The 27,179-nt window shown below is 52.4% G+C and overlaps 1 protein-coding gene, 1 long non-coding RNA gene and 6 other non-coding genes across 11 annotated transcripts; 5 read left to right on the forward strand and 3 right to left on the reverse strand.

Annotated features, from left to right (window-relative positions):
* Positions 1-952: 952 nt before the first annotated feature.
* Positions 953-1,025, forward strand: TRNAV-CAC (transfer RNA valine (anticodon CAC)). The gene has a single exon. It is a non-coding gene; the product is annotated as a tRNA-Val (tRNA).
* Positions 1,026-4,426: 3,401 nt separating this feature from the next.
* TRNAV-AAC (transfer RNA valine (anticodon AAC)) lies at positions 4,427-4,499 on the forward strand. The gene has a single exon. It is a non-coding gene; the product is annotated as a tRNA-Val (tRNA).
* A 5,845-nt stretch (positions 4,500-10,344) lies between these two features.
* On the reverse strand, positions 10,345-10,417 carry TRNAK-CUU (transfer RNA lysine (anticodon CUU)). Its single transcript has one exon. It is a non-coding gene; the product is annotated as a tRNA-Lys (tRNA).
* A 465-nt stretch (positions 10,418-10,882) lies between these two features.
* Positions 10,883-10,954, reverse strand: TRNAA-UGC (transfer RNA alanine (anticodon UGC)). The gene has a single exon. It is a non-coding gene; the product is annotated as a tRNA-Ala (tRNA).
* Positions 10,955-12,391: 1,437 nt separating this feature from the next.
* TRIM7 (tripartite motif containing 7) lies at positions 12,392-22,640 on the forward strand. 2 transcript variants are annotated; one of them, XM_070570017.1, is made up of 7 exons: positions 12,392-12,744; positions 14,825-14,920; positions 17,738-17,968; positions 18,690-18,712; positions 19,001-19,116; positions 19,585-19,620; positions 21,034-22,640. In XM_070570017.1, exons 1-7 carry the CDS (start codon positions 12,727-12,729, stop codon positions 21,543-21,545), a joined length of 1,032 nt encoding a protein of 343 aa, XP_070426118.1. In that variant the 5' UTR covers positions 12,392-12,726; the 3' UTR covers positions 21,546-22,640. The 2 variants fall into 2 exon arrangements, with proteins under 2 accessions (XP_070426118.1, XP_070426117.1); XM_070570016.1 differs by lacking the exon at positions 12,392-12,744 and adding an exon at positions 12,905-13,894.
* LOC103567608 (uncharacterized) lies at positions 15,046-25,431 on the reverse strand. 3 transcript variants are annotated; one of them, XR_011525380.1, is made up of 4 exons: positions 24,460-25,431; positions 18,831-19,601; positions 18,234-18,459; positions 15,046-16,708 (listed from the first exon to the last, which is right to left on the reverse strand). It is a non-coding gene; the product is annotated as an uncharacterized lncRNA (long non-coding RNA). The 3 variants fall into 3 exon arrangements; XR_011525381.1 differs by having other exon boundaries at positions 15,046-16,688; positions 24,460-25,406; XR_548740.2 differs by lacking the exon at positions 15,046-16,708 and adding an exon at positions 17,348-18,013 and having other exon boundaries at positions 24,460-25,406.
* Positions 24,639-24,711, forward strand: TRNAT-UGU (transfer RNA threonine (anticodon UGU)). Its single transcript has one exon. It is a non-coding gene; the product is annotated as a tRNA-Thr (tRNA).
* A 1,625-nt stretch (positions 25,432-27,056) lies between the features above and the next one.
* TRNAP-UGG (transfer RNA proline (anticodon UGG)) lies at positions 27,057-27,128 on the forward strand. Its single transcript has one exon. It is a non-coding gene; the product is annotated as a tRNA-Pro (tRNA).
* The last annotated feature ends 51 nt before the right edge of the window (positions 27,129-27,179 follow it).

Here is a 27,179-nt window from a genome sequence, read left to right on the forward strand (position 1 = left end):
ATGTTAAATGTATTTGATATGTCAACAATCCTGTTTTTACTCATGTAGAGTAAGGGTAATAGTTCCTGTCCAGAGGGTTTTGTGAAATTAGAGTTAATATCATGCAAAGCTATATAAGGTTTAGCGACTCTTTAATATTATCGTCATCTGTGTGGAAGAATACTAGTAGCCGAGTTTCTCTGGGAAGGCTGAGGGTGCGGGGTAGGAAGGACGCTTTTTCGTATATGTCGTTTTGTACCTTTTGAATTTTGAACCAAGTCAATGTATTATCTTAAAAAAAAAAACCCAAACTCTTTTTCCAAGTGTCATCGATTCATTCGACACTTTCTGAGGTGCGCACCACGCGTGCTCTGCGCGCATAACCTGGAGTTCTGTCTTCGTGGACTCCCATCTAACAGCAGGGGCTCAAGTTGGATTTGTGGGGTTGATTTTCCTTGAGAGACTCTTACTCGGGATGTAGAACCCTATTAGGAAAGGTGCCGCTGTGGTATCCAGAGCATCTCTGCGACATAGATTATTTGTGCGATAGAAGTAATACTCGATGCTTTAAAAACGTGACTCGTTTAATTTAAAAAAAAAAAAAATGCGGGGGAAGTTACAGGACCGTGATTCATGTGCAGAACCCCCAGCGAGTGCCGGATGCTGCGCGATGGCGGGACTGGCTCGGGAACTCGGCCTGCTGCGGGGGGAAACTCCGAGTGGGCGCGTGCTCCTGAGGGGCTGGTCTGAACGCGCCAAGTCACGAGTGCTCATGGGTGGACAGCTGCACTAGGCCGTGCCAGGAGCTGTGGGCCGTGCTGTGTCGGAGAAGTGTGGCCCCAGGTCCTGACCACAGCTCAGCCGCCGCTGAGGGGGCGCCCCCGGGCCCCGGGAACCGCGGCTCTACTCAACCCCGCCATTCCTGGCCGGGTGTGACTTCAGGTGGGAATCAGTAAGGCCCACTGTCGCGGTGGTTTCCGTAGTGTAGTGGTTATCACGTTCGCCTCACACGCGAAAGGTCCCCGGTTCGAAACCGGGCGGGAACAGCACTTTTCTCTTTTTTTTGGTCTGGCTTCAGTTTCTGTAGTCACCTGTTCACCTCGCGTCGCGGGGAGAGGGGCTATCACCTGAAGAGAAGGACAGGTGCATTTCTGTCTGTATTTCTATTTCCTGGGGGCCGGCAGTGGAGCGGGACCGCGAATGAGCGGCACCCACAGCATGCCCGCTGCAAGTGCTTGACTGTAAATTCAGGTCCCGCACGTGAGCTGATGTCCTGCTCTCCTCGGAAGGCCGCACGGTCACCTCTCCCACGTCGGAGGGCAGTCTTCGGATGCCCGGCTCTCGTCTCTAGGACACGTAGGCACTCCATAATACTTGCACAGTTGCTTCCCTGCACGTGGCTCCTGGTCTCCTGCGACACAACACAGAAGATCGAGGAGGTGGTCAGGCTAGTTTAGCCTGTAGAGCTTGAGACCCTTAATCTCAAATTTGTGAGCTCGACCCCCACGTTGCGTGGGACCCTTTTTGGAAATGAAGATGGCTAAGACCACAAGGTGCTCTACAGACCGAGACCCAGTGGACCTCCGCATGCGCACCTGGGGGCGCCAGGAGCTGAGCCGGAGCCCTCGAATCGGAATGCGTCCGGCCCTGCGCCTTCCCCGGCCCGAGGGCGTGAGCGAGGGGCAGGCGCCGGCGGGGAGATTCCTGCGGGCCTGCTCCTCAGGCCACCCTTCCGCTTGCTGACGTCTGCCTACCCACGTTCAACGCATGTTAGGCCGTTCTGTTTGCCAAACGACAGGGTGTCCGGGCGACACCGGGGCAGCCCGATTTCGCGACGACCTTACTCGGTGATTTAGAGTTTAGGATTCCCCGCTCTCCCCGCCGCCGCCCGGTTTCGACTTCTGGTCGAGGAGGAGGCGCTCTGGTAATCTGCGACCCTCGTCTTCAATATAGTCTCTTTATTTCTCCATTTTAAGAGTCGATCTTTAGTAAAATGGTGCCCCACACAATCCAGCATCCACATTCCCCCCACACATAAAGGAATGTAGAAATGTCCTTTATTGTGGGACATCCTAACGTGAACATCCTCAGTTTACCCGTCTCCTCACGAAATTCTTCCTTAACTTCAATTGAAGTTCATTCCTTTTTGTTGACTGTTTCCTTAGTCCTGCAAATTCAGCGTGTTTTCTGTTTCCCGTCTGTGGAAGTCTCCCCCACATACACACCAGACCACAGGAGAAGGCTGTTGATCGTTTAGCTGGCTTATGAAACTCGCTAAGCAAAGGATAGCAAAGCCTCAGTCACGGAAGTGTATTGAGGGGCGGAATGAGGGAGAGTTTGGGTGACACCCTGTGAGGGCAGTGTGGCAGGAATCGGTCAGTTTGTCAAGCAGGCAGCGTCGCTAGTAGTCCAGTCCTGGCCGCTCAGGCCTCCCTGGGGAGTTACTGCTACTACCGTCTTATCTTGGAAATTGTGGAGTCTAAATAAGCTGGCGTTCCAAGAGTTTCGACTTTGACATTTCGTCTTGCACAAATGCTTGCGGATTCGTTTGCAGATTATGGCTTCAAGGTTGTTTTTTTACACCTTCACTGGGCCTGGAAAACATTCCTAAAGGATTCTGGCTGTCCACTAAGGGGAAGCGAAATGGCCCGGCTTCTCTTTCCCGTCTGCCAACAAGCCGAGGAACGCCGCCCGAGCCTTCTGCTACCGTTCTTGCTTTTCTCTCCTTCCCACCCCCTCCACCGTCCCTCCGGCCAGGCCGGGTTTGGAATCCCCCTCCGGGTGAGTGACCCACGCTACTCGTGGCACAAAGGAGTCAAGCGTTCATCAGTTCAGCAAACACATGGGACCCTGGTAGGATCTTTGGTCTTCTTCCTTCTTGGTGGTGGAGAGGCGGATGGTAGAGGCAGAAAGACTCGCTCAGGTTTACACTTTAGAGGGACTCCTTCTGGAATAATGAGCAGGAGGTGTGAGGAGAGTGAGACCGCGTCAGGGAGAGGGGCTGGAAGGACACAGCCATGGTCCAGACGCCAGGCGGATGGCGGGGCAGCAGCCAGACGGAGAAGCGGATGAAGGAGCTAGACACATGGTATCTCCCCAGGCAGGAGAGGGGGTTTGCGAGTTTCTGCTTTAAATGGTTTAATAACCAAGAGCAGAGACTGAGGATTGAGGGTGAGGGGTTGAGAGAGGAGCGAGAAGTAATGAGTTCTGTCTTGAACAGGTTGGGAGACGTCCAAAAGGACGTGGCCAAGACGTGTGAATCTGAAGCTCGGGGGGAGCGGTCCTTGCTGGAGCCATAGGTGCGGGGGGAGAGGGTGGGCCACGCTGACCTTGGGAAGATGGACTCCGTAGATGGAGAAGTCGGAATAGAAGGAAAGCCAGCAGCGAAGCTGCCACCGAGGCCAAAGGAGCCGAGATGTGCAAAAAGAGGGGAAAATCGGTAAAGTCAAATTATGGTCTAGCAAGGGAAAGTGGTAAAGCGTCCATGGATTCGGCCACCTGCAGGCTCCTGGTGACCTTGAACTAGACTGGACAAGAGGGCTTCCCTCCCTGCGCTCTGGCAGAGAGGCCTTTCGGGCCACAGACACGTCCAGGATCCCTACGCAATAGGACAGCCTCTGTCCCAATTCCTGGCTGCCCAGGGCTTCGGAAATCAGAGTCAGCGACGGGAAAACATTTTGCAATATTAAACCATCGAGCCTACTCTTAAATTTACGTATATGTACATCTACATATAACATTCGTTAAGCCTCATCCCAATTCTGGACATTAAATGCTAGGATTGATAAGTTTTATTTTTATAAAATGCTTAAAAGATTTCATTACCTTTTCAAAATTTAATAAAATTTTCAGTTTTATTTAAATAACATTAACTTAAATTTTGATATTAATTAATTTCTATTTCCCTTTTATTTTTAATAGATAATTTCCCATAATTTAGAACAAGTGTATAATTATTTTGAAAGCGTATGTAAAATTAATTTCATTTTTGCCTTATATATATATTTACGTTAATTTACATTTTGACGAAAATATACTTAAATCTCGTATACTTTGGGTAAACTTTGCATTTCTTTAATCTTTTAGATTTTTACTGTCAATAGAGCACAAATCATGTGAAAATTTAAGCCCTCCAGCTGTCTCCCTAGAAGAACGGCAAATAATGGAGAAGGATATCCAGTCGCAACCCTCCGAAGCCACATTTAGCTTCGCTCCTGCGAGGCCTATTGCTTTCATTCACCCCTTTTTTTTTCTTTAATTGCTGGAGGTGAACCATTTCATGACTCACTAACGGGTCGCGCTCCGTAGTTGGACAAACACCCAGGGACCAGTGTTCCAGGAGGAAATAGTTCCAAGCGCTGTGACCCGGCAGGCGGGGTGGGGAGACCTGGGCAGGGACCACGATCATAAGTCTTATAAAGGCTATGGAGGACAGCTTCCCCCGTGGGTTTCCGTAGTGTAGTGGTTATCACGTTCGCCTAACACGCGAAAGGTCCCCGGTTCGAAACCGGGCGGAAACAAGTGCCTCCTCGTTTTCCTTAAATGAAAGAGTTTCTTCTGATTAGTGAATTTGTCTCATTCTGTCATTTGTCATCGGAAAGTAGGAACCTATACCCGTACTTTTATAGTTTTATCCCTACTCCTGCCTTTTCCAATCCATTACCAGTTCATTGCAACCAGTTTGTTCCAGATCTAGTCTAGGTCTATGGTACAAGGAAGGTGGTCTATGTCATTAGAGCCTGCCTTCAAAGAACTTGCAATCCTGGCCGATTAAAAGGCAACAAAAGGCGGAAATGCCACGCAACGACATATGAAATATTTAAAAATGCAAGAGGGAATGAGTTGAAATTCAGCCAGGAAAGCGGCGCTGGTTCTGCCCGCGCGCTGTTGGTGACCGCTGGGCGGAAAGCCAGCCGCTCCCTCAGGGCGCCGATGACAACCTCCTCGCTGCGAGCACCACCGCCAGCGAGTCCGAGCTTTTCCAGCCTGACAGGTTCCACTCCCAGCCCGCACCTCCCCCATCCGCCTGTCCTCAGTGGGGTCACCTCGGCTCCCCGCGTGCCCCTCAGTGCAGACCCACCCGGCGTCTACCCTGTGGCCCTCCCACCGCCCAGTATATCCTCAGTGGCGGTGCAGAGCAGTAAAAAGGACCATCAGTCTCGCCAAAGGTGTCTCGGCCAGCTACCCTCTTCACCTATCCTCATTTGCAGCCCATTGGCCTCGGGCCAGAGAGACGCGACAGGTGTGTTGGGAGACAGGCTCCAGAGGTCAAGGGGAAAAGGCAGCGAAAGCTCCAGAGAAGCTGGCCAGCAGCGCTCCGGGCACCTGATCCTGAGCTTTTGGGGGAGAGAGGCCAGTAGGACTGCACACGGCGCGGCCCCCTGCAGCACAGTCTGCTCCCACGCCTGGAAAAGGGGCTTCACGCTTTCGCACAACTGACGGGGCCGACTTGCACACGTGACAAACAACTTCTTTCCTGGCACTTCTGCCAAACTTGAAAGTCAAATAAAACATCAAAGTGGTAAATGAAATTCTCTTTATGGTTTCATACATCTTAAATGCAGGCAAAGCATAACCAAAAATAGCCCAGTGATGGCAAAACTCATTAGACCGCCTGCATCTGCATAATATACACAAAGTATATCAATATCGTGCCCATTTCTTTGTTCTCGCTCTTTCTTACCTTTCCAGAATTTACAGATGTGCTCACCCACGAGGAGGGCCAGGGCCCAGCATGGAACTCAGAGCCCCACCGCAGTGAAGCACTTGGGAGAATTCTCCCAGACTTCCCCTGCTGACCCAATTTCTTCTTTCCCCTCATGTTTTACTGCCTGATTTAAGGTGATTCCATAATGTGCCCTTCATCCCAGGCTCTGGACTGCCAGAGTGTTTCTGCACCTCCTCCAAGCTGACCTCCTCGATGGCCCCAGGACTTTGGGAGACCAGGAGTATCATTCAGTCCTGTCACTCTTCTCTGGGTTGATTTTGGTCTGTGCCTTAGCTGACCTGAGAGTTCTCACCCATCCTCCTTGTGGAGACAGAACACAAATCTAAAGCAACACAAGTAACAGCAAGGAACTGGCGGGGCTGGGCAACAAGCTCCACAGGAAGACGTCTCCTGTGAGTCATACTTCTTTTGGGTTACATTTAATGCTAACTTGTCATTATGGCTACACAGCTTTCCTACACTCAGCTTGTTTCAATTAACACTATTATTCTCTTCTTGATGCTTAAATTGTAGCTGCTTGTCAGTGGGAGCCCCTTTACACTGGCCCTTTGTCCTTTCAGCTTTGCCCTGACAATTTGAAAGCATCCTTGTTTCCTGGCAGCAATTCACACTTCAGGCCTATCTGTAATTTTTCCCACCCTATAGGGGGGATGCAGGGGAATGTTCAGGGAGCTAGAAACTTTTCCAGTGAAGAGTAAAAGAAAAGAGCCAAATCTGGGTGCCAGGGCAGTGCATGGGACTGAGGATCCCTGGCTCCCCTACTTCCAAGTTACCTTAGGGAAATTGTTTAAAGGACATGAGTTCACACTGAGGGTTCTATTTAATTGTAGCTTTGCTACATCTTGACATTTTTTTCAACTAAATCTCAACATTATTACTCTACACAATTATCTACCTAAATGTCTAACCTCTCACTCAAAGTAATTATATTCCCTTTTGCTTTATTTTTTAAACTTTTTATTTGGAAATTTAAGGTAGAGAGAATGGTATTATGAAACCCCAGTACCCATCAGCCTGCTTCCCCAATTCTCTCTCTCCCATCATTCCTGTTTAATCTCTACCTTCACCTCTTCCCACTACACTTGCTCTTTTCTTCACAATCCTCATAGATCTCATATATCTTCCTTCTATAATCACTTTATTGGCCATCTCCCCTTGACTCTGGTTGGTCTCTGTAAAACTTCAGGGTTTAGGAAACAATATTAATAGCTACAAATCCCATGAATTACTGTGGACTAGGCACTGTTCTAGGTGCTGGGCATACACTAGCTAATTGCATCCTTGCAACAAACCTATGGTGTACCACTATTAAAAGGAAACTTCATTTATTCATTCATTTTTCATTGCAGTGCAAAAGACAGGCCAGGTCCCTGCCCTCCTGCAGGTTAGCTTCTGATAGGCAATTAAAATAGCAAACAAGTAAACAGAGAAATAATCTCAGAGACTGATAAGGACAGTGAAAAAAATTAATACAGGCGGTCTAATAGAGTGGCAGGCGGAGGACAGCATTAGAGAGAGGGACCAGGAAACATGCATTAGAAGAGGTGACAATGGGCTGAGTCAGGAAGGCAAGAAAGAGCCAGCCTTCCAAAGATCTTGGGGAAGAGACCTTCTCGAGAGGGAGCAGAGGGTTCAAAGACCCTGAAGTAGGAGCTTGCTTGGTGGGTTCAAGGACGAAAGGAAGACCAGGGGCCGGAGAGTAAGAAGCCACTGCTGGACCTCCCTGGCTCTGCATTCTGATGATTCCATCCATACCGTTTGCTGTTTTTGTTTGCCAGTGGATAGAAAAATGAGTGGAAGACACTGGATCTGCAGTCCTAGAAGACCCCTAGGCTAATGAGGGACACAGTAGGACCTGAATGCAGAGTTTTTAAGGACAGACAAATGAACACATGGGTTCATTCAGAAGATTGCAATTAAACAATACATCAGAGGTTTCTGAGTGCTGTGGATTGGTGGTGAAAGCAGGGCGTCTCCAGCAGCACCAAGGTTCAGATACTAGCTCTGCGCTCCAGCTGTGCGCCCTACGCAGTGATTGCCTCCCTCCTCCTCATTGAAGGTTCGGATAGGTGTCTGTAAACATCATTTGAAATGTCTAAGAGAATATCACCAATGGCTTACATGTTCAGTATGACAGCTTTTGGTAACTGTAATTGATGAAGTGAAAGGGATTGTTCTTGTTTCAAAAATGTCTAGCTTCATAAGAAAAACAACTATATTTGTAAGTTGAATTTAAAAGCTTGAAAAGAACTAGATTTTACCATTTACAACTATGATAAATTGAATATTAATCACAAAACAAGTATGTAATCTTTTCCATATTCAAAAACCTTCTCCTTGCCCTTAGAGACTAAACATCTCAAGTGACAGCAGAGAGGGTTTCCCAAAATATCCAGTGATTTTAATCCAGTTGGTCCTGACACAGAATAGAGGAGCAGGTCATGCCCGGTCATCCTTTTGGCTGCTCTTCCTCTTGCAGGCAGTCCTCCAGAATTGGCTTGCTCTGGTTGACATTTGGTCATCCTACTTACCCAAAATTTACATTCCTCAAGACACAAGCATGTGACTGAGACTTTTATTTGGGAGACTCGCACACTTAAACCAATGTCATACGATTATAAAAGGGGTGAACCATCTCCCCTGATGCTACACAGACCTGGGAGAATGACTTTGTCAAGTCTAGTAAAGGGAAACCTGTGACTGTTAAAGAAATAAATGATACTGTAGTATTTTTAGATTAATTAGAAAATATCCATAAATATGTTAAACCTGGAGATAATTTTCTGTTTCAAATAAGGTGTTTAAATGAAAATATTCAAGTGGATGGTTGATTAATAATTTATGTATAAATTATATATAATCATTGTAGACTACAAACTATCCGTATGGTTTATATATGCCCCATATGACACCAAGACCAAATAAAAAAATCATACAAATTTAATTTCTTATATCTGGTTGGATTCTTCCTGTCTGAGGGAGAAAATTGGCAGAGTAACTGAGTAGGCCTTTCCAATGAGGCCATGGCTTTGTAAGTAATGAAAACATGGTAGTTCTACAGAAACAGGTCTGAAAAGAGAAAAAATAATGTCCTGTGGAATTGAAATGGAAACCATAAATGAGAGTGACATTGTCATCTTCAGATTCCTTTCTCTGAGTATGCTCCTGAGAGGGGGCCCTGTAGGCCCTGCAGTGGGTATTATCTTGTAGGACAGCTTAAGGGGGAAGAGAGGTCAGGTGTTTAGATGTATTGCTAAAGCAGCCCATTGCCACCAAAGTGGTGGAGAAGCATGAAATCTCATTTATGGCTGGTGGGAGGAAACAGCCTTTAAGATCCACAACCAATGATTTGCCTTGACCCAGCCATCTCACATCTAGGATTTTGCCCTGCAGATATGAGTGCAAAAGTCCAAAATGACAATGCTACATGCTTATTAACTGCAGCGTTGGTTGTAATAACAAGAGATTGGAAACAATATAAATATCCCTCAGTAGGTGAATAAATAAACTATGTTAAATAAACTATGATTCATCTACAGTGGAATATTGTGCAGCTGCAAAAGAAGATCGAGGAAATTTTCTGTCTTGGGGTAGAAAGATCTTCAAAATATAACAGAGCTGTAATTATCTTTTTGTGTAAAATAGAAGAAATAAAAATACATTTGCATCAAAAAACTCTGGAATAATATGTACGCAGACACAAACAATGTTACCTAAGGAAGGAGGATGAACGCTAGATGCTTTTCACTGAATATTTTTCTAGATTATTCAATTTTTGAACCGTACAGTATATTATTTACTCAAAATATTTTAAAAATTCATTTTGTGTTGCAACCTCTGTGGAAAATGGCATGGCGATTCTTCAAAAAATTAAACATAGAAATATGACACACTCAGCAATTCCACTTCTGGATATATACCCAAAAGAAGTGAAAGCAGGAACTCAAATAGACATTTGTACACCCATGTTTGTAGCAGCATTATTCACAATAGCCAAAAGGTGGAAGGAACTCAAGTGTCTATTGACAGATGACTAGATTAACAGAATGTGGTATATACATACAATGCAATATTATTCACTCTTAAAATCAAGGGAACTTTGACACATGCCACAACACGCGTGAACCTTGAAGACGATATTGTAAGTGAAATACACCAGTCACAAAATGACAGATACTGTATGATTCGTCTTATATGAAGTACCTAGAGTAGCCAAATTCAGAGACAGAAAGTAGAAGGGCTATTACCAGGGCCTGGGACGAGGAGAGACAGGGGAGTTAACGTTTATAGGTACAGAGTTTCAGTTGGGGAAGAGAAAAAAGTTCTGGAGATGGATTACGGTTATGACTGCACAACCATGTGAATGTGTTTAAAACCTCAGAACTGTACACTTAAAAATGGTTAAAATGGTAAATTTTATTGCGCATATTTTACACAATTAAGAAAAACTCATTGTTAGCCGATGAAGGATAGATCAATCAATGAAAGAGGGCATAGTCACGAAAAGCCCAAACTAACAACTATCGCACATAGGAAATTTCCAGCATAGAGTTTCTTCATTTTTCCAAGAGCGGGCGAAGCCGTGTCTTGCTTGATGCGGTTAATTTTCGTTCTTTTAGGAGCAAAAATATGTCAGCCGCCCAACGTGGGGCTCGAACCCACGACCCTGAGATTAAGAGTCTCATGCTCTACCGACTGAGCTAGCCGGGCACCTGCCCCAGCCGTTTGAACAATTCTAACTTCAAGGGGAGGTTCGGGCTGCATCCGGCTCCACGCGCGACGTTGCATTCAGTTGGAGTACGACGGGACGCGGTGGAGCTTTTGGCCGCCCGGAAAATTCAAACCCTGGCGCTCGTGCCTCACGGTCCCTCCTAACTGCCGTCCGCCTTCTGTTTGCTCTGTTCTGCCAGCAGACCCTGGCTTTTTCCAACCCCGGGAACCTGGCGCTGAGGGAAAACACGAGCATCTTGATGCCACTGTCGCGCTCATCCTTGATTTTTAAACCGGAGCTTAAAGGCAGCGCCAGGGGCTCGGAGTGCATGGGGGCCGCCGCCGACTCCTTTAACCCGCGCAAACTTCAAGATCTGGGGGTTCCCCAGGGCTCTGCAAATACGCAGCGTTCGAAACTTGGAAGAAGAGAAAAATGAAGAAAAAAACGGGCACCCGCGCTTTCGCTGGAGATGCCGGGGATCGAACCCGGGGCCTCATACATGCAAAGCATGCGCTCTACCACTGAGCTACATCCCCCGCGGCCTCATCAGCTCTCATATACTTCCTTATCCAATTTCTGGGACCGGGCATTGGTAGGCGGCTGGCATCTATCGGGCGCGACAACCCAGAGGCTGTAAAGCCTGATGGGCAGCGTCCCGAGCTATTCCAGGGTCCTCTACTGATTCCATGAGAGGGGACCTCGACCAAGGGAGAAACAGGAGAAACACTTGCAGGCAGCAGTGGAAAAAGAAGGGGAAGTCATTGGGCACGATCCCCAAAATGAATTGTATGCAAGATGCTAGGTTTGTTAAAAAGAGGGAAGATTGTAGTAAAATACATAATATTTGTATAAAATAATTCAGAATTGCAAAGTTGATTGCTTGGGATTAGGAAGGGACTGGGGAGTAGGCGATAGGTAGACTTTTCACTGTGAACTACTCTATATCTGAATTTTGAACCAGGTTTAAATGAACTTAATCCAAGAAAAGTTGACCGATCGCCTAGTATGTACCAAGAACTGCTCTAGAAAGCTGGGAGTCCGGCAGTGAACAAAACTGACAGTCCATCCCTGCTAAAAGCTTGCATCCCAGAGGAGTTAGAGTGCTAGAAAGGAAATGGAGCCATCGTTGAGGGACAAAGTGTGGTAAGGTGTGATTTTAAACAGTGTAGTCGGGGCAGGCTTCACTGAGAAAGGCCACATTTGAAATAAGACGTCAAGGAGGTGGGAGGTTAGCCATGCAGGTATCTGGGAAAACAGAGGTCCGAATAAAGGAAACAGCCAGTTCAAAGGCCTGGAGGTAGGATCTCTCAGCCATGTTGCAGGAATAGCAAGAAGGTCCACGTGGCGGGAGAGAAGTCAACAGGGGAGAGTGATAGGAGATGTGGGTAGAGAGCCAGGGTGCAGGGAATGGGGAGCAAGAATGGGGTAGGTAAGGCCTTTAGACCCTTGCAAAGACTTTTTTACTCCGAGAGGGGTGGGAGCTACTGGAGGGTCTTGAGCAGAGGAGGGCCATGATCTGACAACATTTTAAAAGGATTGTTCTTGGTGGAGAACATAGGGCAGGGAAACAGGGCAGAAGGGGAGAGGACTGTTGGGAACATTGGAGATGCCACAGTGAAGGAGGCTAGAGAGTAAGGAGATGCTGAGGACAGGTGGTGTGGAGTGTGAGCAAGTTTTTCCTTTTGGAGTCACAGAGGACTCCCTGGTTTTGGCCTGAGTACCCCAGGGATGGAGTTACTGTTAAATGAGGAGGCCGTGGGGAAGGCTGTGGGAGTAGCTGATGGAGAGGCAGATCAGAAGTACACTTGTGGACACAGTAAGCGGGTGACGCCCTTAAAAAACGCAGGTGGAGATGCTGCGCAGGATTCGGATGTGGGAGCAAAGCATCCTAGGGGTTCTAGGCTGGGGATATGTATTGTGGCGTCAGCAGGGAGACGGTCTTTTCAACCAAGAAAGTGGAAGAGACCACAAGAGAGTGAGTATAGGCAGAGGTCCAAAGGCTGAGCAGGGGTAGGGAGAGGAGGAGGAAACTACAACGGAGCCCACGGAGGTGGGAGGCGAGCCGGGAAAGCCCTGAGAAGGGGTGTTAGGAAGGAAGAAGCACCAGAAGAGAGGGCAGGGGAAGTAAGGCCTCAGAAGGGGCCTTTGCGTTTGGGTTAGGATAGCTGTCACTGGTGACCTTCACAAGAGCGGTTCCTGAGGAGGGTGGGGGCAAGAGCCTGACCGAAGTGGCCTCCAGAGGGAATGAAGAGAGAGAGGGTGGAAGCAAACAACACTGGCAGCTCTGGAGTGGGGCTGTGGCGAGGAAATGGAGGGACAATACAAGGTTGGATTTTGGGGGGGCCGAGGGGAATAACACCGGGTAAAGCGGGAAATTTTAGTGTAAAAAACAGAAGTTAAAGAATAAACGGGGGAGGACAATCGCGGGAAAGGTAGCTACAGAAGTGGATACAAGGCCACTCTTGGGGGGGTGGGGGCGGGGGCCGGCAAGAGCCGGGTTCCAGACGCTAAATTTAGCGCAGCACGGCGCCAGGACAAACCTGCACGCCGGGAACCTGACACTGCGGCCCGGGCGCCGGGCTCTTGCCGCAGGCGTGCTGGTCGGCCTCGGCGGTGACAGGGAGTGGCGGGTCGGGCTGGGGTGGCCTAGAGAGGCTCGCGGCGGGGCCGGGCGAGGGAGACGACGGAGAGAAGGCCCGCGGGACCGAGAAGGCCAAGGCAGGGGACTGAGGGGCCCAGAGCGGGGGCGCAGGGCGCTGGCCCGCACTGCGATCCCCTCGCGCTGGGCCGCCCGGCCCGCCATCGCGCGCGCCCGGGCCTCGCCTCCTCCGGCCGCCGCGCGCTTAGCTCCGGGCCCGCCGCGCGGCGTCGGCCCCGCCCTTCCTCTCTCTGCCGGCGCCCCGAGCCGCCCACTGTCGGGTCCCGGAGCCTCCCCGGCGCCGCCCGACTTGGGTGCGCTGAGGGCGCACATGGCGGCGGTGGGGCCGCGGACCGGGCCGGGCGCCGGGGCCGAAGCGCTGGCGCTGGCGGCAGAGCTGCAGGGCGAGGCGACGTGCTCCATCTGCCTGGAGCTCTTCCGCGAGCCCGTGTCTGTCGAGTGCGGTCACAGCTTCTGCCGCGCCTGCATCGCGCGCTGCTGGGAGCGCCCCGGCGCGGGGGCCACCGCCGCACCCCGCGCGCTGCCCGGCCCGCTGCCTTGCCCGCAGTGCCGGGAGCCTGCACGCCCCGGGCAGCTGCGGCCCAACCGGCAGCTGGCCGCCGTCGCCGCGCTGCTGCGGCGCTTCAGCCTGCCCGCGGCGGCGGCCGGGGAGCGCAGGCCCCAGGAGGCGGCGGCTGCTGGGTGCGCGCAGCACGGCGAGCCGCTCAAGCTCTACTGCCAGGACGACGGACGCGCCATCTGCGTGGTCTGCGACCGCGCCCGCGAGCACCGCGCGCACGCCGTGTTGCCGCTCGACGAGGCGGTGCAGGAAGCCAAGGTGAGCGCCGGCCCCACCCTGCTGGTCCCCGGAAGCCCCCGTCCGTCCTGCCTTTCCGCACACGCAGTGCAGACGACAGGCAGGCGGGCAGGCAGGAGGCCCAGGTGAGCCCCTGCCTCTTTTCTTCTATCCCAGGCTGCCCAGCACTGACGCCAAGGCTGAGCGGGGCTCTCCCTCTGTCACCCCTACACCAAAAGCACTATCCTCTCCCACCCACTTCCGGTTTCCCTCTGGGCCCCCGCTGGTCCAGCTGTGCGATGCCCCACAGACAAGGCGATTTTCAGTCTGTCAGTCCCTGGTCTCTAGCTGCGTCTCGGTCACGCCCACACGTCCACTGCCCCCACTCTCAGCCCTTTCCCTGGGCGTGGCTTTCTTGACGTTCCCACCTTGGGGGGTTGAGTGGGACGACCTTCGCAAAAGGTCGGGGTAAGGGGGTGGCTCCTGGGTCGAGTGGAGAGCCCACAGCCATCTGGGTTGTGTCAAAGCTGTCGGTTCTGGGCGCCCCCTTTCCTGCCTCCTGGGGTGTGCGCGGAGGCCTCGGGGACACAGCCCCTGGTCGTTCTTTCCTCCTTACTCGGCTCCACCCCTCCACCCAGAGGGCTTTCTGATGACCAGGAGGAGAGCAGAGGAGAGGAGAAGGCAGGTTGGGCTGCTGGGGGCTTGCGTTTCATCTTGGATTGTGCACAGACGGTCTGGGGGAAGTGAGACCCTGAGGACTTTGGAGTCACACTGCAGTTTCCCTGTACCCCTCTGTGCAGTCTGCGCCGGCTGTATCCATCCCGACGTCCAGAGATGGCTTGAACTCAACCTCTTCCTCAACCTGCTCCGATGAGCAGGGCCTTCCCTTTCTTCTGGACGGCTCCCGGAAGGCACATGTGAGGGTTTCCAGAGCCCTCTCCTGGCAATGCCTCGCTTCTTATCCTCCTGCAGGAGCTGCTGGAGTCCAGGCTGAAGGTCTTGAAGAAGGATCTGGAGGACTATGAGGCCTTTAGTTCCAATGAAGAGAAGGAGAGCAAGGAGCTCCTGGTGAGCTGAGCAACCCCCAGGTGGACCCTCTGGGTGACCACAGAGGGCCACCCACCCCTGGCTCTGTGAGTGTGCTGTTGGAGTGTGTGCCTGTGGGACAGCAGAGGTGGATTTGAGAAAGATAATAGGATGCACATTGTATTTTATTATATAACCAGAGCTTTGAGAGTGAAAGGGAGTGCTAAAATAACCATTCTGGAACAGCTGGCTTAAACGGGAAATGTCCTAATGAATCTAGATGTATAGTCACCCTAATGTTACATAACACCCCAATTAGAGCCTATGGAACATCTCTTAATTGAATGTATTAATGTTTCTTCAGAGAAACATTTGAATATTCCTACTGAGTGGCAGCATAAATACAGTAAATAGCCTCGTGTCAGTACAGGGCATGTTTATCCACCAAAGGGTTATGAAAAAACTTTTTTTTCATTTTTAGACTTTTTTAGATTTTGAAATTGGGGCTAAGGGAGAAGGGGCTCAAGAGGTGTCAGAGCTGCTGCCCACCTGCTAGAGGGCAAGGAGGTACTGAGAACTTGGTTTCCAGCAGCCCATGCTGCACAGCGGAGTATGCCTGGAGCCTGCTGGCCGGTTGGAATGGTACTGTGTCTTTCTCACAGTGACAGGAAAGTGAAATGGGGCTCCTTTTGGTTAAGGTGGGCAAACGAGACCCTTAACTGCACCTGGCACACCTGCATCCGATGCGCATGTCAGGCCTTCCCATTGGATCGTTCACTTCCCTCCACAAGGGGGAGCTCACCCCTGGCTCCTCGGGACTCCATCCTTCTCTGCTAGAGAGAGGAGTCAGCCTGCGGCTCTTCAGCTGCTGTACATCCATGCCCCAGAGGGCCTTCTGCAGCAGGAGCAGCTTCCTGGTCTCAGACTGCATGCCCCATGACACTGCTTAGCACCTTCCACTCTGTCCTCACCCATCACCACCCCCGACCTGGCCCACATACTCTTTGTAATTACAAAACACCTGCTTAATAAAACAGCAGAGGCAGATGACAGCTATTGCTACATGTCAACAGGGAGATGAATCCCTTTATCTAGAAATGCTCTTACCAGTTAGAAGAGTGCTTCTCACCTGGGGGCCATTTTGGCCCCCAGCAGACTTTGGCAATATCTGGAGATATTTTTGGTTGTTAACACGGGGCAGGTAGATTGCTGCTGGCGCATCCTACAAGCACAGGACAGCCCACAACAAAGAATCACCTCGCCCCAAATGTCAATAGTGCCGAGGCTGGGAAACCCTTACTTAGAATATTTTGGCACATGTTCCACTTGTATTATTTCCTTGGGAGGTCATATGATATAGCTGCAAGAAGTTCAGACTCTGGGGTCAGACTCCTTGGGTTAGAACCTGTCCTCCCACTTACTGGTGACATGCCTCTCTGTCTCCTCATTTGTAAAATGGAATGAGAGTGTACCCATGTCATTGGGTTGTCAGCGTTGATGGAGTTAACACCTGTGAAGTGCCCATGCTGCTGCAGTTGCTTGCCTGACATCCGGTGCTGAAGGTCCCAGGGAGCTGTGGCCTGAACCCAGGTCTCCTTACTTCAAGACCCACTCACAGTCTCCTCCTCCAGCCATCCCTTTCTCCCCTAGAGTTTTCAGGGAAGAGGAACTTTGACAGTCGAGCTTGTCCTGGAGGGACACAATCCTTCTCACTTGTCACTGGCCTTGAGAGGCTTCGCTCCTTATATCACATGGAGGCCCTCCCGCGTGTTCACGTAATGTGAAGAGGATCAGGAACGCCAGTCTGTGTCTGAAAACAGGGGTGAAGCTCTGTGGATAGTGGTGATGGAAAGAATAGAATATGAAGCTTGCACACAGAATATTCTCACCCAGGTTGTGCTGTTACCTCTGGTCACTGGCATTGATTTTCTTTTCTTCTTTCTACTTTTCTACATTTCCTAGATTTTGTATTATGAGCATGTGTTACCTTTATAATTGCTAAACGGAAAAGGTGCTCTTTAAAAAGAAGTAAAGTGAAGAGTGAAAGTTGGAGGGGTGAGGAATGTTAAAAAACAAAATTCAACTGAGTAAATTTTAAAGACCTTACTGGTTTTTTCCATTAATGAACCAGGCAGCATCCCAGCTAGCAGAGAGAAAGGAGCCCGGAAGAGCTGTACAAGACCAGAGAGTTCCTAGGCAGAAGGGAGCAGGAACAAGGAAGTTATACTGGGCAAAAAAGCGGATTGGCTGTTGCAAGGTTCCTTTCCCTGTAGGCGATGGCAGGGTTTATCTGGCAGATTACCTCACTAATGCTGAGCAGGCGATTCCTAACTGGCTGGTTTAAGATTCTATTTCTGCGGGAGTCGAAACTGTAATTCTCAAGGGTTGATGATGTAGGGGTTAGCATGAGTGACTCCATTTTGGGCCTGTTGTCTTGTTTTTACTGCGAAATAAATGTGTTTGAGGAAGAAAAGTGAGCTCAGTTTAATCCTTACAGTGGCCACAGGAGGCGCTGACTTACCCCTCCCACTTTTCCAGTGGAGGAAATGCAGCCCCAGCTGGTTCTGGGGTGCGTTGGAAGTTGCTTTAGGTTCGAGGGAGAGCCCAGGTCCACAGAGACACACGGGCTCATCTGTGACAGGGGAGGCGAGAGCACATGTTGAGGCTGCTTTGTGCTCAGAATCGGGATATTTAAATCAGAGCATATGCATGGCAGGCACATGTGGGTGACCCTCTGACCCCTGAGCAGTGAAGGGAATGGGACCCTGCCCCATGGGACAGCTCAGAGCCTCCTGTCCAAATGCTACATCTCAATGCCCACATCCCTTCACCTCTTCAACTTCTCCTTTCCTGGGACAGAAGCAGATGGCAGCTGAGCGAGAGAAGGTGGGAGCAGAGTTTCAGGCGCTGAGGGCCTTCTTGGTGGAGCAGGAGGGCCATCTCCTGGGCCGCCTGGAGGAGCTGTCCCGGGAGGTGACACAGAAGCAGAATGAGAACCTGGCCCTCCTCGGGGGTGAGATCGCCCAGCTCTCCAAGCTCAGCAGCCAGATCCAGGAGACAGCTCGCAGGCCTGACCTTGACTTTCTCCAAGTGAGTCTGGCTCAGCCAGGTGTTTGAGTCATTTATCCTATGGCACTGTGAATGGCAGTGCGAACACAGTCAGATCCTGTGAATTTAGTAGAATCACACCATCTGGGGCAAAGGGGACTGAACAGAGGTGCCCTGATTATCCTGGGGTTAGAGGTCGAAAGGGGATGTGATTTTTAAAACTTGACCATGAGCCACTATAATCTACCTTACATTGTGTTCCACTGTATGCTCACTTGAGACAAAAGTCTCAGAAAATAACACTTACCTTTACTACATGTGATGCACTTTGACGTTTTCCATTCCATTTTATTTCCTTTTAAAATAGTCACAGTCTAGTAAATAAACTTCACAAGTCACAAATGGATCAAGAACAGCCATTGAAAAGACACTCGTCTGAGTGACCAGTCGTTGCATAACGGCTGTGACTTGTCTTGAGTGGTGTCAAGAGCAGAGGCATTGGTGGGTCCCAGCGTATGGCTCCAGTGACAATTCTGTAATGAAGAGAGCATTTGCAGGGTTGAGAGGTCCAACACGTTGATGAGACACCCAGTGGCCAGCCACAGCGGGAAGCCACTGCCCCCTGGGACCCATGTGGGAGGTGGGGGTGGTCCCCCTGCTATTGCTTATTCCTCTGGAAGCAGGGCAAGGGCCAGATTTTTTTTCTCAAAGGTGAATGGAGCTTTCCTGATGCTGATTCGGTTTCTTTCATCTTTCTTTCCAGGAATTCAAAAACACACTAAGCAGGTGAGTAGACCTAACAGTTCCCTGGGCCTCTCTAAGCTGGCTCTTCTCCTTTTCCACCAAGCTCTCTCTCTCCATTCCCCACCCCGACTCTCACCTCCCAAGCCCCCCGCTGCCTTACCTGGGTACCTTCTGAGGCAAACATCCGCCTGCTTTGTCATGGGTATTCCAGCAGGAGGTCACCCTCTCCTTTTTCCACTTCTCTCCACCAAAAGGACCTCACCATCCTATCTGTCACAGCCTGGTGGGAGTGGGACAGTGTGGGCTTTCCTCAGGGCCCTTGTTCTGCAGGTGTAGCAACGTGCCTGGCCCCAAGCCAACCACAGTCTCGTCTGAGATGAAGAATAAAGTCTGGAATGTTTCCCTGAAGACCTTTGTCTTAAAGGGCCTGCTCAAGAAGTTCAAAGGTGTGTGGGGGCTGGGCCAGGCGGTGCAGGTGGCGGGGGTATGTTTCTGGTATTTGAGGGTCTGGAAAGGATGTGCCTTTCTAGAAACTGTGTGAGAAGACAGGAGCTGGTGTGCATCAAGGCCAGACCGGTGTGGAGAGGGGGCAAATCTCTCCAGGCCCCCTCAGGGCATGAAACTTCCCCCAGGAGCAGGAGGGGTAGAGGGATGTTGGGGACAGAAAGAGGGATGAGGAGGGAGAGCTCAGCTCAGCCCAGCTCCAGGCAAAGAGGGGGAACTGGGAGAGGTAGAGCTGGAATACTGCCCCCTCTCTGCCCCAACGCTTGACCCAGGTCTGCACATCATCTCAGTGTCTGGGGAGTGAGGGGCCAGTGGGGCTATAGATGTCAGAGGAGGTGGTGTCACTGTCATTGCCAGATAGATGATCTCCTGTGTCATTCATGAACATCCTGCTTTGTTTTCCTCCTCAGAGGATCTTCGGGGAGAGCTGGAGAAAGAGGAGAGAGGTACGATGGTTGTTGTGATCATGAGTACCCATTATCTGGCCACTTGGAGAATCCACTCCCTGCCGGTGACTGTCTGGCTTTGTGCATGGTTGCTTCCTTCTGCCTGCCTGCCTCAGCAACTCTCTGTCTGCTCTCATTTCCTTGTCATCCTTATCTCCCAGTTCTGGCTCCCGCAGGCCTCAGGGGGGCTGGAGGCCTATAAACTGTGGGTCAGTCACCTGGATGAGCCTCTTTCCCCTGTCCCTCCTCCCAAACAGACTGAGCCCTGTCCTGGGCATGGGATGTGTGCAGGGGTCAGGGGAAGCAAGAGGAGAGAGACTGAAGATGGGGAGGGAGGTGGCTCTTATTCCTGCAGAGCTCTGGGGTGAGTGGGCCCCAACCCCAGGAAGTGGAGGTGGGGCACATATTCTTGATGCTGATGCCAACCCAACTAAGTCAGAGTTTACCTGAGTCAGACCATGCCTCTCCTCTGCTCAGACAAGACAGCCCCTCTCACTCAGTAAAGTCCTCACTGTGGCCTGCCAGGCCCCATGGGATCTGGCCTCACTGCACACTCTCTCCCTGGCTCACTCTGTGAAGCCACACACCCTCCTTGCTGCTCCTGGAATGCACCAAGCACACACCTACCTCAGGGCCTTGGCATTGCACAGTCTGTGCCTTGGCCTGGAATCCAGCTTCCCCAGACAGCCGCATATCTTGCTTCCTCACCTCCTTTATGTCTGCTCAAATGCAACTTTTCAGTGAGTTATTCCCTCGATACTCTAGTTGGAACTACAGCCTGTTTCCCTGGCCGCTCTTATCTTCCATCTTTATCATTTATTGTCTCTCCTCCCCCACCCCCCAGAAAGGAGGCTACAGAAGGGCAGGGACACTGGACTGTGTGACTCCCAGGGCCTCGAGCAGGCCTAGAGCACAGCCGTACTTAGAAGACACATGCATATTCTAACGTTTTATTACAGAAAATTTAAAAATACACTAGAGAGAAGAGCATAACAAATACGATGTTCTCATCATATACCATCAGCAGTTATTGACTTGTGACTCAGATTTTTCATAAACAACCCTACCCACTTCTTCCCACTGGATTATTTTGAAGCAAATCACAAATAAGTATTGTTTCCATAAATATCTCCGTATGTTATCTCTACAGAGGTAGACTTCTTAAAAAAGATAACCACAAAAGCATCACCAAGAAAAATTAACAATTCTTTCCAACCTCTAGTGTTAGAAATTCCCCAATTGTCTTTTAAATTGAATTTGTCAATCTGTTTGAATTGGGATCCAAATCAGGTCCACACATTGAATTTGTTTGATTTCCATACCTACTTGTTGAGCGGGCGGTGGGGCATAAGTACAGGGCGCAAGCTGTGCAAGGCGCTTGCCTGGGACATCTCCGCTTGTCTCGGCCCGCAGTGGAGCTGACCCTGGACCCCGACACGGCCAACCCCCGCCTCATCCTCTCTCTGGATCTTAAGAGCGTGCGCCTGGGACAGCGGACCCAAGACCTGCCCAGCCACCCGCGCCGCTTCGACACCAACACGCGAGTCCTGGCGTCCTGCGGCTTCTCCTCGGGTCGGCACCACTGGGAGGTGGAGGTGGGCTCCAAGGACGGCTGGGCCTTCGGCGTGGCCCGCGAGAGCGTGCGCCGCAAGGGCCTCACCCCCTTCACCCCCGAGGAGGGCGTCTGGGCCTTGCAGCTCAACGGTGGGCAGTACTGGGCGGTGACCAGCCCCGACCGCACGCCCCTCAGCTGTGGGCACCTGTCCCGCGTGCGGGTGGCCCTGGACCTGGAGGTGGGGGCCGTGTCCTTCTACGCTGCGGAGGACATGCGCCACCTCTACACCTTCCGCGTCAACTTCCACGAGCGCGTGTTCCCCCTTTTCTCTGTCTGCTCCACTGGCACGTATTTGCGAATCTGGCCTTGAGGGGCCTCGCAGGGCCTCCCAGAGGCCATGAGTAAGTCAAGGGTGAACTCCACCATGTCCTGGCTGCTCATGGGAAGGGATGTTGCTCTCCACGGGAGCCTCTTGGTCACTTTGGGTCTGCCTTCCACTCTCCTGCCCCAGGAGGGGCTTATGCAGACCACAATATCCGAAGCTTGAAATTGGGCAACTAGGGAAGAGGGCTCAGGGATCAGCTGAGCAGAAGAGATGCCTTGGACCCTTGGGGCCTGTCCTCTGCCTGTTGTCCAGCGATATGTGCATTTGGCTAGAGCTGTGAGGAGCTGGAGGCACATGAGGACAGGAGCCCAGCTCCTGACAGGTGCTTCCTATCCCTGGGGCTTGCTGCCCAGACTCAGCAGGGCCTCCTCTGCACAACACTACCCCAGGTCCTGTGCTGTCCTCATTTGCAAGGGGGCAGGTTCAGGAACGGCCAGCCAGGTTCACTTCTGCTTTGCCTTCTTGTCAGCTGCCAGCTCTGCCTTCAGAGACCTGACTCCAGCTGGCCTGACGAAGTCATCTACTCAGGGAGGAGCACTGCACTCCCATCTCAGAGGACAGTCTGGGACAGAACTGGAAGGAGACCCTTGAGGGAAAAGTCCAGGACAACAGCATGTAGGCGTTGTTGCCCTCCAACACTCCTTAACCTGACAATGCAGAGGGCGGTGTGCATCCTCAGCCACAGTGACAGCCAACAGGCATTCTCACAGATGCCTGAACCCCTCTCAGGTGCCAAAGTACAGTCTCCCTTGGGTAAGGAGACCAGAAGCTCTGGAATTTTGAAACACAAGAGAGCACTTATAATTTTATAGATGCAGCTACCACCAGAATGGAAATGCACAGAGCACAAACATGCCCCTCACAGACTCTTTCTGGAACTCGCCAAATGTATGCCAAGAGCAGAGGACTCTGGTGCCAAGGCCTGCTCAGCCTGTGCCCTGGAGGGTGTGATCCCTTTGGCTAATTGTTCCCCACCTTCAGTGTGGCTGGGCTTCTGGGGGGTGAGGTCGGGCTGTCTCTTGCTTAGTGCTCCCCAGGGAGGAGGGGGTGGGGAGATGGAAATACAGACTGTTAAGTTCATTTCTAGGGTGGTTTGGCTCATTCTCCACTCCCCCAGTCTGAACGCAAGAGCACAGGTATGGGCAAGGGTTTCTTGGAGAGGGTGTTTATGAGCACATGCATAGGGTTTAGGTGTGGCAAACAGACTGGTTTCCTCCCCTACTACCTGGCTAGATGAAAGCCAGTCTCAGACATAATTCTGTCCTACACAGGTGATTTAGATAGATGTGTTGGCTTGCAGGAACAGTGACAGTCCAGTAGTCTGCAAGTGTCATGGAGCTTCCATGCTGTCCCTGGAGAAGCATCTTTGCATACACTTTTCATACAAGGTCCTTGTAGGACAGACAGGACACTGTTCTAGAGGCAGACCCAATGCACATAGCACTAGGCAATCAGAATCCAGTGTCCAACAGGTTGGGGACAGACCATTTAAGAGTCCAGCCTACAACAGAATCCAGGGGTCAGTCCTGTCTGTTCATATGGAGAGTAGCTCTAGAACATCATAGCCAATCCATGTATTTGAATGCCACTGATTCCCACAAGGAAAACCCATTTGCTAAGTAAATTGCCTAGTGTTATCATTAAACCCTGATGTTATCTGGGCTCATGCGGCTTCGGATTGAGTATCACAGCTACCCCTCAGATCATTTAGCAACTGTGAAGTACTGCAACACATATTACAGGTCACAGAAGGTAGGGTGTCTTGTGGAGGTGCCTGGAGGGCTAGCACTGGGGACTGCAGGGGTGGCGGTGTGCATATTTTCAACTGTTGTGTTTGTGAATGTGGCTGTGTGTCCATCAGAGAATGTGTGTTTGCAGAGTAACTACATAGCTATCTGTATATCCGAAGAGATATAATAACAGCTACAGTAACAGCCATGCGTGGAGGGTAAAAGATGTTCTCTTGGCCATCAGGGCAGTGTGGTGACTCTGGATGTCACAATGTTGGTGTGAGAGTATGCATGTGTGTGCGTTTTCCTCTCCCATTCTTTGGGCATCATAAGGCTCTGAGAGCAATGACTGGCCTAACTTGGGCCCTTCTGACCCCACCCATTAGTCCCAGATCCTTGTGAACTGCGGATCCTTCCACTAGCCCTGCACACGGCTCCTCAGCATCCAGGCTGGATGGCATCCATGGCCTGCTTCTGGCCTGCCACCCAGCGACCTAAGTCCCCTGGCCTCGCAGGAATCACAGGGCAAACTGGGCCACCAGGCCAAAGTCATCATCTACAGCCACCACTTTCTGATCATCACCGGGCTAGGGCGCCTGTCCCTCACCTGGGCACTCACCCTCCGTGTCTGACGTCTACTCGGTAGGCCCTTTTGGGGGCCCTGACTGAAGGAGGTCCCTAAAAGTGCAAGTCGGATCCTAATGGTTGCCTTTTCGTAATTTGCCTAAAGGAGCGGTAGGGGCTGGGGGTCCCCAGCGCTGACACAATCCTTCTCCGCCCGGCACCTCCTCACACGCCGACCGCCTGATTTCCCCACCGCTCTCTCTCTGTCAGCCTCTCCCTCCTGACCCCCCACTGCTTCCTTGCTGTCCTGCCGACTTCACCAGCCCAGACCCAGATTCCCCTCCCGACAGGTCTCGTGACACCCTTCCCTAACTCCTCCCTCCAACCCTAGGCTCAACTCCCATCCATTCATCAATGTGCCGTAGATCGGCCTCCCCACCAGGTCCTCGCCCCCCCCCCGCCCCCGCCCCCCCCCCGCCCCCCCCGCCCCCAGGACCCCGGCCCTCCTCGCACCCCGCCCACCCGAGGCCCCGCCCCGCCCGCGGCGCGCCCGCCCTCGCCCCCTCCCTCCCGGCGCCTTCCAGCGCGCTCTCCGCTGCACTCACTCCCGCAATTCCAGGCTCGGCCCATGTCACCGACGCTTATTGGTGCCGTCCGGGGGTCCTCACGGGCCGAGAGACGCCGGCTCACCTCTTGTCATTTAGCTTCTCCGCGTGGTTGTCTGCGGCTGCGCGGTCACAATGGCGGAATCAATTACTGAAGCGCAGGAAGGAAACTCGCGGCTGGCTCCATAGCTCAGGGGTTAGAGCACTGGTCTTGTAAACCAGGGGTCGCGAGTTCAAATCTCGCTGGGGCCTGTGTCACATTTTACCACTTTTTCCAGTTTTCTGAAAGGTGGAAAAGCGGAAGATGCGCAGGCCAACACGAATTTCCACGATCCTGGGAGGCCAGACCCTGGCAGAGCTTCCTGTTCCTTGCCCGTCAGGTGCCCGTCAGGTGCCCGCCGCCCAACGGCCCCTCCCCCCCGTTGCCTTATTTCTCAAAGAGCCAGACCCTCCGCGTCCTCGGCCTTGCGGGCACAGGCTCCGGCTGCCCCTCTGCGCCTTCTCTCCGGTGATCCCTTGCTCACTTCTGCGCGCTCTCTAGGCAAGTTAGTGGAGGTTCTGTCCGTTCGCCTCCTGTCTCCCGACTTGGGCCAGGGGTTCGCCCTCCTCTCGTTCTTTCTTCTTCGTTGCGTGGGGACTACTTGTGCACCCCCTCCCCCCAAGCACCCTGCGAATCTACCGTTTTAGGCGGGACGGGGCTATGTTTAAGTCCCCGCGTACTCGCCGTTGATGCCACAATCTGGCCTTGCGGGAGGGCCGGCACAGAGGTCCACGAGCTCCTGGCCGACGGGGACGAGCGCGCTCCGGTCGGTCTTGATACGAAGTCCTGGCTCTTTGGACGGGAGCAGGCCTGTGCGAGGGAGGGCAGCGGTTCCCCTCCGCCGCGCTCCCCACCCACGCCGTTCTCCCCTTCGCCGGCGCCTCCGCAGGTGCCCAGAGCGCGTGTCTCCCCTCGCTCTATTTTCGAGCCCCGAGCGGGGCTGGAGCACTGCCAGCAGTCAGCGCGTCCCCACTTGGCGCGGCGACGGGCTCGGGCTTCTCCGAGGAGAGGCTGGAGAGAGGGCTCCTGCGGTCTGGCAGGGTCCGGGGGGCACCGGCAGCCTCTGCCGCGGCCGCAGCCACCCGGGCCGGTCGTGCCTGCCAAGGCTGCGGCCGGAGGGCGCCCCGAGACCCTCGCGGGGCAGCGCCTCCATTGTTCGTGAGCATTTAGGCTCCTTTGGTCCACTTGCCTTCCGTTAGCAGCAAAATAAATCAAAGTCAGAAGGTCGGCATAATTTTTTTTTTAAAGAAAAACTAAATGGTTGTTAAAAAAAAAGACTGGAAGAGAATGTGACAAAGTTACAGTCTTTAGGCCAGAGTCACACACGTGGACGTCTGTCTGTATTTTTCTCTATATAATTCCATAGAGAAGCGATAGTGACGGGAGCCGAGGACACACGGGCGCCGAGCGCAGAGGAGAGCCCACCTAAAGCTCAGCGCGCGCGCAGCGAGCCCGGACAACGCTGGCGGGCGGCGGGCGCGCCGGCACCGTGGTCTCCGAGGAAGAGCCGAGAGGAGGAGCCGCCAGTGGAGCGGTCGGCGCAGAGAGCTGAGCAAGCGAGCGGAGGCCGGCAGTGGGCAATCAGCACTTTTCCCTCGGACTAGGTTAACCACCACCCGTCTCTCACGCTGTTTTGTAACGGCCATCCGGGTAGGGAATTTCTCTGCTGGTGGCACAAAAACAAACCTTCAGGCCAGCTCTGAGTGGATCTTCCTGCATTTTACAGCAAGGAATCAGAATCACTGTTTTACTTTTAAATGACCCAGTGCAACTAAAGCCCTTCGGGAGACGGCAGGTCCGAGACGAGGCGGGAGGAGAGCGCTCGCACAGCCCGGGCCTCCGGGGCGCCGGCTGCGGGGCCGCTCGGGGCAGGCCCGGGAGCGCGCGGCGCGGGCGGAGAGCCGGGCACGGGCTGGGCGCGCGCACTGCTGCCAACCTGGGGGCTGCGTACCCGCCGCCGCGGCCGTCACTCTCGAGGGAGCGGGGTTCCTGGTCATCTCATTTCCGCCTTTCATTTCCCTACATTTTCTGAACATTTCCAAATAAGTATATGTTGTTTTCAGTATTTTCATAAAACAATAAAGAAAAGTCCCCACCCCTCACCAGAGGCCCCACATGAAGGGATTCCCTGGGGTTCGTCTCGCCTGTCGCGGTTCACGACCCAGTCCGTCCCACGTCCCCTCCAAGCCCGGCGTCCGGCGTCTCCAGGAGCCCTCCGGTTCTCCGGGACTCTGCCCCCCCTGCCCCTGGATCTCCAGGCTTACATCTTATTTGGACTTCTTTGGGAGGGGGTTCCCGGTCCCCAAAGAGGAAGGATGCCCCTGCCTGCTGCCCCAGTAGCCCCAGCAATGAGGCCCTCATTCGCACGCCAGATCGCAGAGGGGCCAAGGGATGCGGAGCGTTTACGCTGAGAGTTCACCGCAGACGTGGAGATGGGTAGGGCGAGCTGGGAGGCTTGTGGTCCCAGCATACCAGAAAGCAGGATGACTTTCTCGATGATGAAACGACGCCATATAGAATCAGATCACGGAGTAAACGAGGCTGGGATTTAGCAGCTGGCTCGTTGGTCTAGGGGTATGATTCTCGCTTTGGGTGCGAGAGGTCCCGGGTTCAAATCCCGGACGAGCCCGTCTTCTTCCTTTACCGTGGAACAAAGTTTTGTTTCATGGACAGTTTTGGT

The sequence above is a fragment of the Equus przewalskii genome, chromosome 13 (genome assembly GCF_037783145.1).
Source record: "Equus przewalskii isolate Varuska chromosome 13, EquPr2, whole genome shotgun sequence".
Taxonomy (NCBI): Eukaryota; Metazoa; Chordata; class Mammalia; order Perissodactyla; family Equidae; genus Equus; species Equus przewalskii.

Excerpts from the sequence above, each read along its gene's own strand:
- TRIM7 (XM_070570016.1), top strand. The coding sequence starts at position 13,388 with ATGGCGGCGGTGGGGCCGCGGACCGGGCCGGGCGCCGGGGCCGAAGCG. Across the intron at positions 18,713-19,000 it reads TTCAAAAACACACTAAGCAG|GTGTAGCAACGTGCCTGGCC; the intron begins GTGAGTAGACCT and ends CTTGTTCTGCAG. Across the intron at positions 19,621-21,033 it reads GCTGGAGAAAGAGGAGAGAG|TGGAGCTGACCCTGGACCCC; the intron begins GTACGATGGTTG and ends CTCGGCCCGCAG.